Source organism: Stenella coeruleoalba, assembly GCF_951394435.1.
Source record: "Stenella coeruleoalba genome assembly, chromosome: 12".
Classification (NCBI taxonomy): domain Eukaryota; kingdom Metazoa; phylum Chordata; class Mammalia; order Artiodactyla; family Delphinidae; genus Stenella; species Stenella coeruleoalba.
The window spans coordinates 83245913-83262360 of NC_137158.1; the positions used below are offsets into that span (position 1 = coordinate 83245913).

General features: G+C 49.7%; 1 protein-coding gene across 18 annotated transcripts in view; it reads right to left on the reverse strand.

Annotated features, from left to right (window-relative positions):
• Positions 1–7678: 7678 nt before the first annotated feature.
• The window catches only part of AGPAT4 (1-acylglycerol-3-phosphate O-acyltransferase 4), a 1412586-nt gene continuing 1403816 nt past the window's right edge, over positions 7679–16448 (reverse strand). For 14 of the 18 annotated variants that reach the window (XM_079939090.1, XM_079939087.1, XM_079939091.1 and 11 more), the window contains 4 exons: positions 14497–14599; positions 13668–13743; positions 10780–10978; positions 7679–8882 (listed from right to left, as the gene is read on the reverse strand). In XM_079939090.1, coding sequence (XP_079795216.1) covers positions 8788–8882; positions 10780–10978; positions 13668–13743; positions 14497–14599 — 473 coding nt within the window. In that variant the 3' untranslated portion in view covers positions 7679–8787. Of the gene's footprint in view, positions 8883–10779; positions 10979–13607; positions 14600–16448 lie in introns of those variants that run through there. The other 4 variants (XR_013830736.1, XR_013830737.1, XM_079939092.1 and 1 more) reach the window with 4 other exon arrangements.

Genomic DNA, 16448 nt, shown 5'->3' on the forward strand with positions numbered 1-16448 from the left:
GCTCTGAACACTTGCGTACAAGTCTTTGTGTGGACCTATATTTTCCTTTCTCTTGAGAGTGGAACTGCTGGCTCATATGGTAAATCCATGTTCAGTTTTTTAACAAACTGTCAAACTGCTTCCAAAGTGGCTGCATTGTCTTAATTCCCAACCAGCAACACAAGAGAGTTCTAGCTTCTCCATACCTTTGCCAACACTTAATATTGTCTTTCTTTTTGTAATAGCCATTCTAGTAGATGTCAAGTGTTATCTCATTGTACTTTTGATCTGCATTTCTCTGACCATGGTGAGCATTTCTTGTGCTTGTTGGCCATTCATATATCTTCTTTGGTGAAGTGTCTATGTGAATCTTTTGCCCATTTTTATATTGGGTTATTTGTCTTCTTATTGAGTTGTGAGAGATTTTTATATATTCTGGATACAAGTCTTTACTAGATATTTGATTTGCAAATGTTTGTTTTTTCCCCCAGTCTGTGGCTTGTCTTTTCACATTTTTAATGGTTTCTTCTGAAGTACAGAAGTTTAAAACTTTGAAGTCTGGTTTATCAACTTGTTCTTTATTGCATGTGCTCTTGATATCCTATCTAAGAAATCATGACTTGACTCAAGATCATGAAGATTTACACCTATAGTTTCTTCTAAGAGTCTTATAGTTTTAGCTCTTATATTTAGGTCTATCATCTATTTTTAGTTAACGTTTGTGTATCACATCAGATAAGGGTCCAGGTTCATACTTTTGCATGTCGATATTTATTAGACCCAGCATTCATTTGTGGAAAAGACTGTTCTTTCTCCATTGAATTGCTTTGGCATCCTTGTTGAAATCAGTTGACTATAAATCTAGGGGTTTATTTCTGGACTCTCAATTCTGTTCCGTTGATCTATATAGCTGTCTTATGTAGAACCACACTGCCTTGACTAACATAGCTTTATAGTAAATTTTGAAGTTGGGAAGTGTGAGTTCTTCAATTTGGTTCTGCTTTTTCAAGATTGTTTTGGCTATTCTGGGTCATTTGTATTTCCCAGTAAACTTTAGGATCAGCTTGTCAATTTCTGTTCTCCCCCCAACCCCCACCAAAAAAAAAATCAGCTGGGATTTTGATAGATTGCATTGAAAATATAGAACAATGTGGGGAGTATTGTTATCTTAACAATATTACGTTTCCCAATTCATGAACAGGACAGCTCTCCATTTATTTGGATCTTTAATTTCTCTCAGCAGTGCTTTGTAATTCAGTGTACAATTCTTGAACTTTTTAAGTCTGTTTCTAAGTATTTTATTCGTTTCATGCTATTGTGAATGAAAGTATTTTCTGAATTTCTTTTCAGATTGTTCATTGCTAGTATATCAGTACAGTTGATTTTTGTATATTGGTCTTTTATCCCATGGCCTTGCTGAACTTGCCTAATAGCTCTAGTAGTTGTTTTGTAGACTCCATAGAATTCTCTACATATAAGATCATATCATCCAAGAATAAAGACAGTGTTTCTTCTTCCTTTACAATCTGGATGCCTTATATATTTTTTCTTGACTAATTGCACTGGCTAGATCCTCCGTCCAGTACAATGTTGAACAGCACTGGTGAGAATAACATTCTTGTCATGATTTTGACCTTAGGTGGCAACATTCATTCTTTTAATTTATGGTGTTAGTTGTGGGGTTTTGGTAAGTGCCCTTTATCAGGTTGAAGATGTTTCCTTCTTTTCCTGGTTTACTGAGAGTTTTTTTTTTTTAATTTATTATTATTTTTTAAAATATCAAGGGTTTTTTTGTTTTGTTTATTTATTTATTTATGGCTGCGTTGGGTCTTCGTTTCTGTGCGAGGCCTTTCTCTAGTTGTGGCAAGCGTGGTCCACTCTTCATCGCGGTGCGCGGGCCTCTCACTATCGCAACCTCTCTTGCTGCGGAGCACAGGCTCCGGACGTGCAGGCTCAGTAATTGTGGCTCACGGGCCCAGTCGCTCCGCGGCATGTGGGATCCTCCCAGACCAGGGCTCGAACCCATGTCCCCTGCATCGGCAGGCAGACTCTCAACCACTGCGCCACCAGGGAAGCCCTACTGAGAGTTTTTATCATGACTAGATGTTTGATTTTGTCAAATGTTCTTTCTGATCTGTTGAGATGATCAGATGATTTTTGTGCTTTATTAATATGGTGTACTACATCAGTTGATTTTTGGATATTAAGCCAACCTTGCATTCCTGGGATGCATCCTAGTTGATCATTCTTTATAATCCCGTCTTTGTATTGCTATTGCAATTTGTAATGTTTTGTTGAGGACTTTTGCCTCTGTATTACATGAGGGATATTGCTGTGTAGTTTTCATTTCTTGTGATTGTCTGGCTCTGGTATCAGGATAATGCTGGCCTCATACAATGAGTCGGGATGTTTTCCTCTTAGAGATTGTGAAGAACTGGTATTATTTACCATACTTCTTTAAATGTTTGGTAGAATTCACTAGTGAAACCAACTGTGCCTGGGTTTCTTTGTGGGAATTAATTAATAATTCAGTAATACTTTTAAGTTCTGTAAGGTTGGTAGTGATGTCTACTTCTTTAGTCCTGATTTTAGTATTTTGTGTTTTCTTACTCAGATCTTTTCAGAGAATCAATTCTTGTTTCATTAATATCCTTTATTGTTTTTCTGGGTTCCATTTCATTTTTTTCCCTCACACTAATCTTTATTATTTCCTTCTTTCTGCATGCTTTGGGTTTAATTTGCCTTTTGTTTCGTTTCGTTTTGTTTCTTAAGATAGAAGATGGTGAAGGTAAAAATTATTGTAAAAATAATCCACAAGATCATTTCCTTTTATATATATAGTTTACAAATAGAGCATGTATCTTGAACATATTGTAAGGATAGTTTAAAAAATGTAATGTAAAAGCAGGGGGTAGATTTTCTTTTTTCTTCTAAAATAGCAGCCTCAACTACTGACATTATGTTCTCTAGAGTGAGGTCAGCAAACCTTTTCTGTAAAGGGCCAGAGACTGAATATTCTTGGCTTTGCAGGCTATAGGATCTCGGTTGCAACTACTCAACCCTGCTGATGTAGCATAAAAGCAGCCATGGCAACACGTATATGACTAGATGTGGCTGTGTTCCAATAAAACTTTATTTACAAAACAAGCAGCAAGTGGGTCTTAGTTTGCTTAATGCTGCTCTAGATCACTAAGCAAAATTAAGAAACATCATTTTCCTAGGCCAGTAGAACTTATACAAAAGAGTATAAGCTTTCAAAGGCCATGTGTAATGCTACCTTATTCATATGTCTATATACTGCCCTGAAAAGGTGAATTATTCACTCATCAGGTCAGAACTGAGGCCGGGTGCTGTGCGCTAACAGGGCGGCTCCCGTGGGCTTGTGCACAGGTGCTGAAGGCAGCTCCAGGAGGAGTCTGAGCTGTGGCTGCCCAACAGTGCACGTCTGCCTACACAAGGGCAGCTCTGGCCCTTGAAGCATATGCCTTTTCCCCTAGTAAGTGGAGGATCGCATATTTTTCCAAAATCAATGAGCTTGTTCCTACCAGCGTGTTGAAGCAGGTAACTCCCTTATTAGCTGCAGTGTCTAAAGTCACTGCCTTGCAAATCACTCATTTAATGGCATGATAGAAACTTCTGTGCTGCTTGGAATTTTTCACCCTCCCTGTAGCCCAACAGCCTGTTAAATTCCCAGCCTCATCCTGATTTAACATCAAAAGGGTCACCAATCTTCTACTCTGGGACGGGTCCTCTAGTCACATGCTCCAGCAGCCTGCCATCTCATCACATCACTTTTTTTCTTCTTGAGTCAACTATTATAAATTCTAGAGGCACGGCTCTTTCCCTATATTAGGTGATTTTTTTCTTATCCATTTAAATCATTCCTGTTTGAGAGTGACTTCTTCCTAACACATGCGCAGCTTTAGTGGTTTCCTACCCGCCTTCCAAAGGAAATTATTATTATTCAGCAACCCTAACTTTTTGTTCATACTGCTTACCTCCGTAAAATTCAAAAGAACATAGTTGCCAGAAATTTCAAAACTCTTTAGTCACTCCAGCATGTGAAACAAGACTGTATAAAAAAAATATTAAAGGTAAAAATTGTATGAGTCTCACTCAGTGAAAAGCTTCACCAGTAGAGCCCCAGGAGATATTTTCTAGCTACTGCGAAGATCTAAGTAAGGGCTTACTGTCGTTGGTTTAATCAGTTCATAACCGTAATATTCAAATAGGACAAGGCTGCAGGGGCTGAGGAATGCCTGCTTTGGAACTGCTTATCCTTCACTGGAGAAATGCGGTGCTTTCTTCACTGACAGCTGAAGTTCAGAGGGTTGACCAGTTTTACTTTGGCCTAATTGTGCTTGAGAAAGATTTTTATTTTTACTTTAGGAAAGGGAGTCAAAAGAAGACAATTGAAAGTCGACTCTTAAAGCCTCTGAACCAGTGTCCCTTCATGGCTGCTCACTGTGACCCTGTGTGAGGGGCCCAGGGGCCCGCCCTGCCCCCGCGGAGGTGACACTGAGGGGACATACGTTAGCTATTGAGGTGAAGTTCTGATATTCTGCTCTTTCTGACCAAAATAATGGTCATTTCCAACAGCTGAATGTCATAAACAGATACCAGTTGGTGGCGAATGCTGTGAATGGTCTCAGATGTCACAGATGAAGAGAAACAGGAGTGTGTGCTCAGTCGCCTCCCGTCAGGTGTCCGCCCGGTGCCTTGGATGCCAGTGTAGCAGGACAGGGAGCCTCGGGGCATCCGAAGTGCTTGGTTTTCATTTAAATTTATTGGAAGCTCTGGAAATACTCAAAGCCCATGCCAGGGATGCAGGACTGTGAGATGCAGCCTCGGAGAGCTCGGGGCACCCGCTCGTTCGTAGTTGCCAGGTCCGGCGCTGCGGCTCAGGTGACCCGGTGAGAGCCGAGGCCCTCAGCCTTCTGTAGGGGGTCGGGGTCGTTTCGGAGGGCAGAGGAACTGGCCCTGGGAAGACCGCTTGCTTGTTTGTTTGGAGAAAGACCGGCTGCCCAATCTGCAGCTCAGCCCCGTCCCACCCACCGTAGCAGGAAGGCAGGGCCAGCGCGTCAGTGAACACATGCGTTCCAGCTTCTTTATTTTGTGCTCTGTAAACAGCGCGCTGGAACTACACGGTTAAGGCGTTGGAAGCACTGTTGCTGAAGGAGGTGACACTGAACAGGACAACCTGAGTGACGTGTCACAGAGTAAACAGGAGGGTCACACTGGTGGGTGCCCTTCCGAGAAGCTCTAGGCAGGAGGGGCGGTACACGGCCAGCGGCAGGCACAGTCGGAGCCCATGCTGCTTCCGCGGCAGGAAAGAGTGGCACTGGCAACCCTCCTGTGTCACCCGGCAGACTGGCGGTCGCCAGAGGGTTTGTTCTTCCCGCTCTAACCCGGCAACCCTGAGCAAAGTCTGACTAGCGCTTTAGACAGTGCTGGATGAAACCTCTTGTTTTGAACAGGTCCCTCCACGGATGCCTTCTCGCTTCTGTCCATGTTTACAGGTAAGTTCTTAAAGCCTCTGAAAGCCTAATCTGTTTGGCTTGGGGACCAGCCAGGCCACTGTTCCACTCCACCAGGAGAGAAACCAGAAACCAGCGGGGTCTGGTGTGTGTCTGTCACATCAGCTATTTCTACGTTTTGGCTGCAGTTACTGGGTATTACATCTAAATCACTGTCTTTCAGACCCACTCAGCATATATTAGAAAAACACATTCATCAGTAGCTTTTTTTTTTTTTTTAACAAGGGTTTCTTTAGAGAATACAGCAGTCAGGAGATACTCCAGTACGACTGTGTGATCCTAGGAAAAAGGCAAACTGTGGTCTCTCTACAAAAGGTAAACAAGGTGGCCGACTAACTCAGAACGTGCATCCGCTTTTCCTCCATGTCAGTCACAGAATCGGTCCACCTTCCTTAAACTCATCTCAGATGGTTGGTGTTTTCTAAATAAAGAAAGTCCCTTTATGGGCTTGGTTCCTAGAAGAAGTGCATTAAACTCCCTGCCTCAAAGCTGCAGGTCTCGGACATGGCCCTTACCACCTGGGAGGACCCTGCACCGATCTCCAGTCTGCAGGAAACTTTGCATCTTTCTCTTCCACATCGGGTTTCAGAGCAGCCTCTGAGCAGGGCTGACCTGAGCTGCCATGGGATGGAGATGTCAGACAGACAGGACGTGATGCTCGTATTTCATCCCGCACTGCTCGGGGACAGAGAGCCGGCTTCACATCCACAGGTTTTTAATTCTTAGAAAAGTAAACGCCCTGGGAACCAGCACCGTTCTCTGCTGAAGAGATTGTGGCATCGGCAAGACCTGGACAGGGTGAAGGGATTCGGGGAGGGGTGCTTGTCTCTGCCGTTACGGTAACAGGCAGGAGGAACACCATGTCCCTGTACCGCCAAACGCAATGTTTTCTCATGGAGGGAGCCGAACAACTGCAACGCCGTTAGGATCTCTCCCCAGCAGCCCACGCTCTCTGGTCTCCTAAGGAGAATGTCGTGCCCGCCTTCCTCCAGCCTGGACCCTCACGTCTGCACTGGTGAGCAGCTTTGTTTGCTTCTTATGTTTTGTGTTTGGTCCCAGAGCCAATTCGGGTTAAATGTCTATGGGTCCCTTTTATGTTCCAGGAAGAAGGAGTGGGTGTATGTTATTAGAACTTAGATTACTGCTGTTGAATGGGAAGATGACATGGAGGAAAAGGACACATTTTTGGACACTCCAAGGTAATGTCTGAGCATTTTTGAGAAGTAGCAGCGTGGAGGCAACTTTCTAAGCTTTCCCCTTTATGTAATGCTTTAGGAGTCTTAAAATGTGATCACATATACTGCTTCATTTCACCCTTGAGACAACCCAAGAGGTAGGTGTTATCACCCCCATTTTACAGTTGGGAAAACAGAGGTAAAATGGCTCGCACAAGGTCTTACAGGGACTTAGCTGCAGGGTTTCGTAAGGGTGAACCTTGTAACTCAGAGCATCTCCAGCACTTCTGACTGCTCTTCTCTGTCTTCTCCCACGGAGCTAGGAGACCCCAGGGTAGAACGACCCAGGTGTGAGCCGACACGCGGGAACACGGTGTCGTGTTAAGCACCTGAGGTGCTTATCCCCAGGCTGCTGCCCACGGAGCTCTGCTCTTGAGGGGAGGCAGCGTTTGGAACTGGCACGTGGCCTCATGCACGTGGCCTTAGGCAGGGCAGGAAAGGCCCCACCCTGCCCTCGGGGACTCCAGTAGGAGTCCACTCACCCCAGCCTCACGGACATTCTCTTCCCACAACTACGCCAGGAAGGTCCCCTTTTCACTTCTGCTGATTTGTATCAATGGTCCTGTAAGCAGAGAGCTTCTCTTAAACCCTCTCGTAACTTCACTTGTGCTTGGTAAGTGCTCAGTGACTAAGAGCAAACGTGGGACATGATTCGGAATAGAATAAGCCTTTAAATAGTATTTGGCCAACTTTTATATGGGACCGTTCATCCCTTCTTCCATAATCGCAGCAAAATAGGAGGTAAGTACCGGGTGGCATGGGGCAGTCCAGGGAGAAAGGCGGCTCCAGCTGGGCGCACGTTCCCATCAGGCCCACCCAGCGCTGCGGCGGCTCGGCCCGAGACACGTGCTGTGTGGTGTCTACTCGTTCTCCTCCGGAAACGTTACTGCTTTTCTCTGTTCTTCTTCTGCATCTGGCGTCTGTTGACTGGCAGCAGTTTGCCGCACTCCTGCACGTGGACCATGACTCCAAAGACCGTCCTAGATGCCAAGGAGCAGGGTTCTTCCGCGTCATGGCAGTCTGGGCTTCCAGAAGGAAAACAAAAGCCTGGGGGGACCACATACCACAGTGTCTGCTCAGCCTGACCCTGCTCAGAGGAGCTCCTGGGCTCCAGCGTGGTCCTCTGTTAAAGTGAGCCTGCATTTGTTTGGGGACCAATTTCTGCTTGCTACCGAGATGAGCAGAGGTTGTAAAGTCATCTCTCAAATTGCTGCAGAACACCCGGGCTTTATTTTACTGTTCGGCTTCAAGACGAGGTTCTTCAGGAAGTTGGGCACATCTTCAGGACTTCGGCCGGAGACTCCACTGCAGGGAGACCAGGGAACCATCGCCGCCTCCCAGGGGCCCCATCACCGTGTCCTGCGGACACGGCTCAGCTAGCCTCCTGGCTCCTGCCGTCTCCACGCAGACACTCGCAGGCTCCTGCGTTTGCAAACCCGCCTCGTCTAGCCACCCCGGCCCGCGGGCCCTCTTCCCCCCCAGGCCCCTCCTGTGAGCACCCTCCAGAGCACCGTGGTCCAGACTCCAAAACGCAAGGCAGGGGCTGAATGGAAGGAGGGAGCGGGCTGTGTGAACACACCACACAGGAGCCAAGCACTTTAATTTTCTTTTTTTTGGAGGCATAATTTAGTCATCTTCCCTAAAGTGACTTGCACTCTGTGGCAATCCAGGGTTACAGAAAACTCAGCACCAAAGGATGGACGGGAACTCCCCGAGTGTTCCCCATCTCTGCCCTCCCCCTGCACCTCAAGTACCCTCCGAATGAGCACACTCACCCGCACCTCATTCTCGCTCACATGTGTTCTTTCCCATCACACATACACACGCTCACACAGACTCACACGGAAAGAAAGAACCGAAGCCCACGAAAGCACGGGGGGAAGGATTTAAGCACATTTCCTCCCCATCTGGCGCTGAGACCCTGCCCCTGCCTCCCCAGCAGGGGCTCACCCAGTTTCATCACTGGGTCCCTCCAAGGACGATGGCAGCATCCACCAGTCCTCCAAGGTCCCCTTTGGATGGTGGTGCGTCCTGGGTCAGTCGCCATGTTTCTGCTTGCTGTCCATGTTGCCGTAGGCGGAGCCCTTGTCGATTTCCGTGACACCAATCATCCATCGGACCCCCACGGAAGCTGCGGAAATAGGAGGGCAGGTGAGGAGAGGCCCGCGGGGGCCCCGGCGTGACCTGCCCGACGGGAACCAAAGAAGCCCGCAGGGACCCCGGCGTGACCTGCCCGACGGGAACCAAGAAGGGAGCTGTGTAAAGCTCAGGCCTCAGCTGAGAGCCGGCTGACTTGGGTGCACTTCATAATCCCTGCCTCAGTTACCCGTGAGCATGGGTGCCGGGCTCTAACTGGACTAGGGGACATTAGAACAGAGCAAGGCTGTTCCGGTGGCACGTTTTAATGCTTCGGCACTGGAGGTGAACAGAACGTGGCGAGCCGTACCCCGCTGTGCCCAGGGGCTTGCAGAATTCCTCTGCTTCCCGTGCCGATCCCTAAGGCAAAGAGGACTCTTTGGTGAACGCAGTGCAGTAACTTACGAGCACCCTTCAGCAAGGCTTAAAGAAGGACATACCAGGCCCTGGACAGTGCAGCAGCTCAATTCCCGTTTAGCGCCCAGCATGTCTCAGCACTGCTTTTGGTGCAAGTTTTAGAGCAGCAGACAAGCAAAGTCCCTGCCTGCCTTTTCTCCGACAGCAGGATTTGGCCCAAACAGAGAAAGTGTAGGACGCACACCAGAGCCTGGTTTAACCACTAGGAGGCTGGAAAACACGGTCTAGCACGCAGAAGCTGCAGTTTAAGCGCTCCCTCTGGAGACGACAGACACGGTGAGCTCCTTGGGCGCAGGGCCCACGTCTGTCTCAGTCACCTTGGTGTGCCGAGCACCGAACACGGGGCCTGGCAACAGTCTGTTTACAGTACGCATGCAAAAGATGGGGAGCGGCTGAAACTGAACCGTCAGACCAGGGAGCCGACTGGGATGGAGCGTCCGCCCAGCGTATGGGGCTCATGGAGCCCATGGGTCGGTTACAGTGGGCTGCCTCCAGCCTGGGGCCAACTCCAAACAGGCTGGGACACGAGCCCCTGCCCCAGCATTAGAACTTCGTGCAGTGGAGTTGATGACGTTGTGGAGAGTGAACCTCGGACTCCAGTGCAGAAAGGCTTCGTGAGAGGACCAAGACACAGAGTAATTCAGGGCAAAGTGTAGCAAGGCTCGGGCTCACGGGTGATGAGGTCTTGGGGAGACAGCAGTCACTTCCTCCAAAGCTGGAGACGCCCCATGTCTCCCAGGGAGAGTGCTGGGCCTCTGCTCACCACACACCCGGGCAGCCCTCCCCAGCCATCATCTGCAAGGAGCCCCAGCTTCCTTCAGAGGGTGTGGTCTGCATCTTTGCCTTCCTGCTACTGCATGCAGAAATGCTGGGTCCAACCCTCTATCCCCATCCCACTGGGGGCCTGGCAACCACAGCTCCCCTGGACATCCGGCCAGCCAAGCTGCACACTGGCCATGTACAGTGGTAACTGGCTGCCCCACTTCAAAAACAAGTGGCAGTGCCCAGGGAAGCTTGGGGCTATGGAGAAACGTCAGTCGTTTGAAACCACATATGGGTCAAATAAAGCCCGTAGGGATGAGTGAAAAGACTGAGTCACCCAACATCTCCACTCAATGCAGGTGGCAACCGAGGAGACGCACCACACTTACTTACTTCCCCAAAAAGGCCTGGACCCACTTTGAATAGCAAAGAGCCTTTGTTGGTTCCTGCTAGGACCCAGGAAATAGTTTTCTTGCTGATGAGCAGAGCCCAGGGAGGACGGAGCTCGTCCCTGGTCCCTGGCGGGGCTTGTAGGCACAAGGGGTGCAGGCGCACGGGGACGGGGCGCCCGGGCGGAAGCCCTCCAGGCTGGGGTTTCTGGGCTCGGCTCGAGCTTCTGCCTGTCCACCTGCGGGATCTGCAGCCGGGCCTTGTCCTCACAGACAGCACAATGCTCCCCCCCCCCGCCCACGCCCCGCTGGCCCCGTACTCACCCACGAAGAAGACGAGGACGAAGCTGGCCAACGTCAGGGAGGAGCCGCTGCGGACCATGTTGACGAGGAAGCGGAAGAACGGGTAGAGCAGCAGTGAAGCCCAGAACAGCCAGTTGACGAGCGTCCAGGGCCGCCGCGGGGGCACCATGGGCGTCCCGGGGAAGGTGCCCGTGCGGGAGTACTCCTCCTGGAGGGCATCCTGTGGGCAGAGGGCCGCCTGACCTCCCGCCGCCTGCCCCTGGGCCCCCCACCCCTTCCCCGCGATGAGGCCGGGCGGCCCCCTGGGCCAGAACCTCCTGAACCCAGTAAACGGCCAAGGGGTGGGGGAGGGGGGTCTCCCAGCTCGACTCAAATACCCCAACATCCTCCCAGGGCCGACAGCGCGCTCGCCGAACAAAGAGCATCTGCGGCCCTGCTTGGCTGGCTCACCCTGTCGTGGCCCAGTTCTGCAGGGAGTTAGGTGAGTTACCTTAAGTGCTTAATTTTCCCTTTAACAACTTGAGATAGAGATGTCTAAAGTACTTGTCTTACTTGTCTTCTTTCCCAATCAGGATGTACTAAATGATGCGAATATCTGACCACTCAAGGTCATGATTAAAATGAGTCCTCAAAGGGCCGCTTTGGAAGGAGAGCCCCTGGCCCTTCCTGGGCACTTCAGGGGCTCTGCCCTGCAGCCCCTTCCCGGCTGCCCCTCCAGCCTGGCGGGTCTCAGGGAAATCACACGATCAAGCAATTGTTGGACAAGGTATCACGTGCGGGGGGCTCCCAGCCTCAAGAGGTGAGGGAGACACAGCCAGTCGGCCAAACACAGGACTTCCCAGGAAGTGACAGTGACGTGTGGATGCCCAGAGAGATGGCAGCTAACCTGCCAAGGCCTCCCATTCCGCCTCCTGGCCAGAACTTGGGTGACTTTTCTCATCCCAGCAGGGCCATCAGGAGCCTGGTAACTAGGTAACTGGGGTGCGGTGGACTGGGTATTTGCACCTGCCTCCCTGAATTCCCACACTGAAATCTTAACCCCCGAAGATGGTGGTATTAGGAGGAGGTGCCTTTGGGGGGTGATTAGGTCATGAGGGTGGAGCCCCCATGAATGGGATTAGTGCCCTTATAAAAGGGACCTCAGAGAGCTCTCTCAGCCCTCCCACCATGAGGACACAGCAACATGGCAGGCTGGGACCAGAATCTGACTGACCATGCTGGCACCCTCATCTCTGACTCCTGATTTTCCAACCTCCAGAAATGTCAGAAGTTTCTGTGGCTTATAAGCCACCATGCCTGTGGGTGGCACTTTGTTACAGAAGCCTGACTGGACTAAAACAGGAGGTGATACTTTTGTGCCTTAAAAAAAACACCAGCTTTATTGGGGTGTCATGTACATACCATAAAATTCACCCATTTAAAAAATGGGCAAGTTTTCTTGAATTCTTTTCCTTAATAGCCTTGATAGTGCTTTTCTATTGTAACGTTACAATGGGGAACTGAGGATGCTTTTTCTGTCTCGTTTCCAGTGAGACATTCGCTAAGCCAAGATTTTTTATCTGTAACCTCTAACAAGAGGAAAAAGGACTCCCTTTTCTAGGAGTCAGCAGGACTCTGAACTTCGTATTCACTCCAGAGTTTTCTTTTTCTCTGGTTTCATTAGAAAACTAAACCTCACCCAAGACCCCCACTGCTCTCCAGTGACCTGGTGGCCACTGTGACTCCTGCCAGCCTCGTGGGCTCCGTCCGTGTGACTTTGTGACTTTGCCGGGTGGGACACAGACGCCTGGCTCAGGGCCAGACGTCAGCTCCAGCAGCAGAATGTTTACGGCCTCTCTGGGCTGTGTTATTTCTTTTGTAATAAAGTCCGCCTGTCAGGGAGGGGGACTTTGTTAATAATGCCTCCGTTTTTTGGTCTCCACATGTTATCATCCTGTGGCATGTTATACATTGGAACTGGGAACTGTATTTCCTAGAAAGAAACAGCACCCCACAAGTCTACAGGAGCAGGAGAACCTGCTGACAGAGGACAAGTGCCCTGAGTCCACACTGTGTGCAGCTGCCACCCATGCACTGGGCAGGAGGGCAAGAGGCCGAGCCACACCCACAGCTGGCCCGACTGGGCTTTCCCAGCGTTCAGCTCAGCAAAATAAAATTTCTCTTATGACCCTGGGTAGAAAGGGAAGAAAAGGAGAGGGAAACGAAAGGGGGGACAGAGAGAAAGGGCTGGCGCCTCCTTGTGTCAACAAATCCAGGCAGGGGGCGCTTTCTGGGAAGCCTCCCAGGCATCAGCCAGGGCTCAGGCCTGGGAGCGTGTTGTTTGAAGAGGACCGTGCCTTGGGGCCGAGCCCACCACCCTTCCAAGGCGTGTAAGTGTTACACTTTTCCCTCAGTGTAAGCGGAAAACCCACCGCCAGCTTGAAAACCTCTTAATTCCGACTCCTGAAGGAGTCAAACGCGGCCCAGGTGGACCCTTGTGGGCCTTCGTCCTGCTCACGCTGGTGATGTTTTAGAGACCAGACAGGCAACCACACTGTGGACCCAGAGCCGTCACTGCCAAAGAGAGCGCCCACACCCCCCAAGAATATTTTGCCTTCAGACCAGCGGCGGGAAAATGGACAAAGGGCTCTTGGGGCCATAACTCCCTCTTTTGTCCACTACACCCATGAAATAGGCTTCCATTCTTTCTGTGACGGCCCCTTTAAAAACATTTTGCGACGTTTTTTTCCCCTGTCGCCAAGTAGAGCGTCGGCCCTGGGGTCATTAACTAACGTCCAGGGCGTGAGGTCTCGCCCGGCCCGGTGGGAGAGGCTCGCGCTCCACCATCAACTCCCGGAGGTCCCAAAGCACCACAGCTGCCGCTTGAAAAGGACCCTTAGATGGTGCAGAGCCCACCCCGTAGCACCGACCTTCTCCTGGTAGAGCTTGTGCAGCCAGGCCGCGCACCTGTCCTCATCTTCTGGGACTTCTCCTAAAGGGATCCGCCTGCCAAGCAGAGAGCAGCTAGCAAGGAGGCGGCCCATGCCGGGTGCCCCAAACACAGGTTCAAACTAACAATGCTTGCCATCCTTCGGCTTCTGTTTAGGTAGTCATCTAGGTGATGTGGAAGTGAGAGGGTAATTCAGTTGATTGCAAAGGGGGAAATCCACATCCATATGGGGGGAAATACAGGCCCAAATGCAGTCACGGCCCACGAGGGAATGGCCCAGAGCCTGATTCAATGACTCAGACAAAGACCTGTCAAGGAGGACACCTGCCTCTCTGTGCTCCCTAGCTTGGAATGTAACACACAAGTGAGATGCTGCTGAAATGTTCTCCATTTGCTTCGAGGCCTCTTTGTAAATTACAGATGCTCTTATCTGTGTCTGTTTCTATGGAGTAGACACGTCCTCCAAGAAAGGGGGTCAATAAAATAAACTCTCACACTCAGTCTCAAAAATGGCTGTAAAATAATTGTCTTTCATTTGTCGGACCTGAGCTCTTTGATGAGAACGAGTTGGTGAGAGAGTCACGAAGTGTCTGGGAAGACAAGAGGCTTCACCTCCTTATTTACATCAGTGCACGTGTCTCTATTAATATAAACGTGACTGTGAACACATTCCATTTAGTACAGACTGCAGACAAGAAATTACTAATATGTTCACACATTCCCCTGGAGGAAGGTCTGCAGGTCATTGGTGGTTTATCTATTTTGGGATGGGCGCCCTATTTTCTGGAAAGGAAACGAAGCCAGCTTACCTAACGTATAAATCTGCGTGGTATTTCTTTCCATTTAGGACTCCCAGCAGTGTTGGATTTTCATTATTTCTGAAATTGAGTGTACAGTCATATACAGCTGAAACTATAAAAAAATAAAACAAATACAAAGCAGTATATAGCGTGTGAACCCAATTTCACTTTGTAGATACACATATTGGAAAAACAATAATGGAGTTGCTAGCCGATTCTCTTGGAATGAAGGGACTGCTAATTTCTTCTTCATGCTTTTCTATACTGTCCAAATGTTCTACGTTGAGTACATACCACGTTCCATCATCAGAAAAGCACACAGCTTAGTAACAGAATACAGTTACCACTGAGGTCAGATGGCCCATCTAGATGATGTACTACAACAGATGTCAATATTTAAACAAATACCAACAGCAAGGTAAATCAATCCAAAGAATACTATCTAAGGACGTTTCTGAGTTACGGCAGCATAACCATTCTATGTGCATTTTTCCCCTAGAAAAATAAGATAGCTATAAAACTAGAATAAGATACTGGAAACTTCCTAAGGGACTGAAACATGGTTTAGTCAGTTGACACATAGCTGAGAAACAAACAAGAATGTGTGATTATTTTTAACCAGTCTGCCAGCTGGTGAGCTAACCTGTCAGCATATTGAAAGTTATGTCAACATTCACTGCTGCAGCCCCAGGGCCTGGCCCAGGCTCCATGAATGCTTCTTGGATGGCAGGATGGCAGGAGGACAGGATGTGTGAAGGAACAGTGAGGGAAGAGCAGGGTAGAAATACGCAGTGGAAACAGATGGCCCCTCCCGCAGTCAGTAAGGCAGGACTGGACAGTGGAAAGAACAGAAGTTTTGCGGTCAGTCTGGGTGCGAATCCCAGGGCCACCTTTTCCCAGATGCGGGATCTTCTCTTGAACAGCCCGCTCGGTCTCCCTGAGCCTAGTTCTCCTGGGGAATGGGACTCGGGATGCTGAATGTCAGCCCTTCCCAAAGGCCCCGGCACATCGTTTGTGCTCAGTAGACTTCACTGAGAGCTCTGCATACCTGCAATTACTACCAATCAAGTGAGTGGGGTGATGGGCGGGTAGAGAGTTGCTTGCTCTGGCTGGGAACGTGAAGAACCAAGGTTCAAAACCACTGTCCATTTGCTTCTACCTGCCGCCTGCCCACCACGTGGGGTCCACAGGGGGTGCTCTGGCAGCTAGAGCACGTCTTAGCCAAAGGGAGAGGGTCCCTCTCGCTGACCTGCAGGAGTGCCGGCAGGTAGCTTCCCACCCCTCCACCGAAGCAGTCGAGACCACTCCCCTGTCCTCCCCGCGGGGAGAGGTGTCCCCCTCCCTAGGAAGAGTGAGGCTGGAGGAGAATAACCTTCACGTTTAGTACATCGTCCAGCCATTTTAAGCACAGAATTACGTAGAGTGAAAGGCCTCAGGCTGCATGGGGTGAGGCTGCAGAGCCCCAGGGTGTGAGAGCCCATGTCCGTCAATGGGTGTCACACCTCCTTTCTTCAGCCTGCCCTTACACAGCAGCCTGATGCTTCCAACACAGGTGGCGTTACTTCGATTAATCAAGGATGGGCTTCCCCAGAGAACAGCCTAAATTTGCACAGTTCCCTCCTTTTCCAGAGAAGAAGCCCCAAGGTCTTGAAGTGATAGAACGGGGCCCGGCACTAGATCCATCTGCCTGCAAAGCCCAGCAGAAGGGCGGGTACGCCCCTGCCAGCCCCGCCAGCCAGGCCGCCCTGGGTGTGACCCCAGCCTGCTGTGCAATAGTAGAGTCACTTGGGATGAGTTCCTCACCCTTCAGCCCCAACTTCCTCATCTGTAAATTGGAAGTAAAAAAAGTTTCCTTCACTGCATCTAGGGGGCACGTGCTGCGGCCACGCTATGCGTGAGGTGCTTGTGCTGCCCGGCGTATTAGAATTGCCCTGCTATCATCATCATCATCATCATCGTCA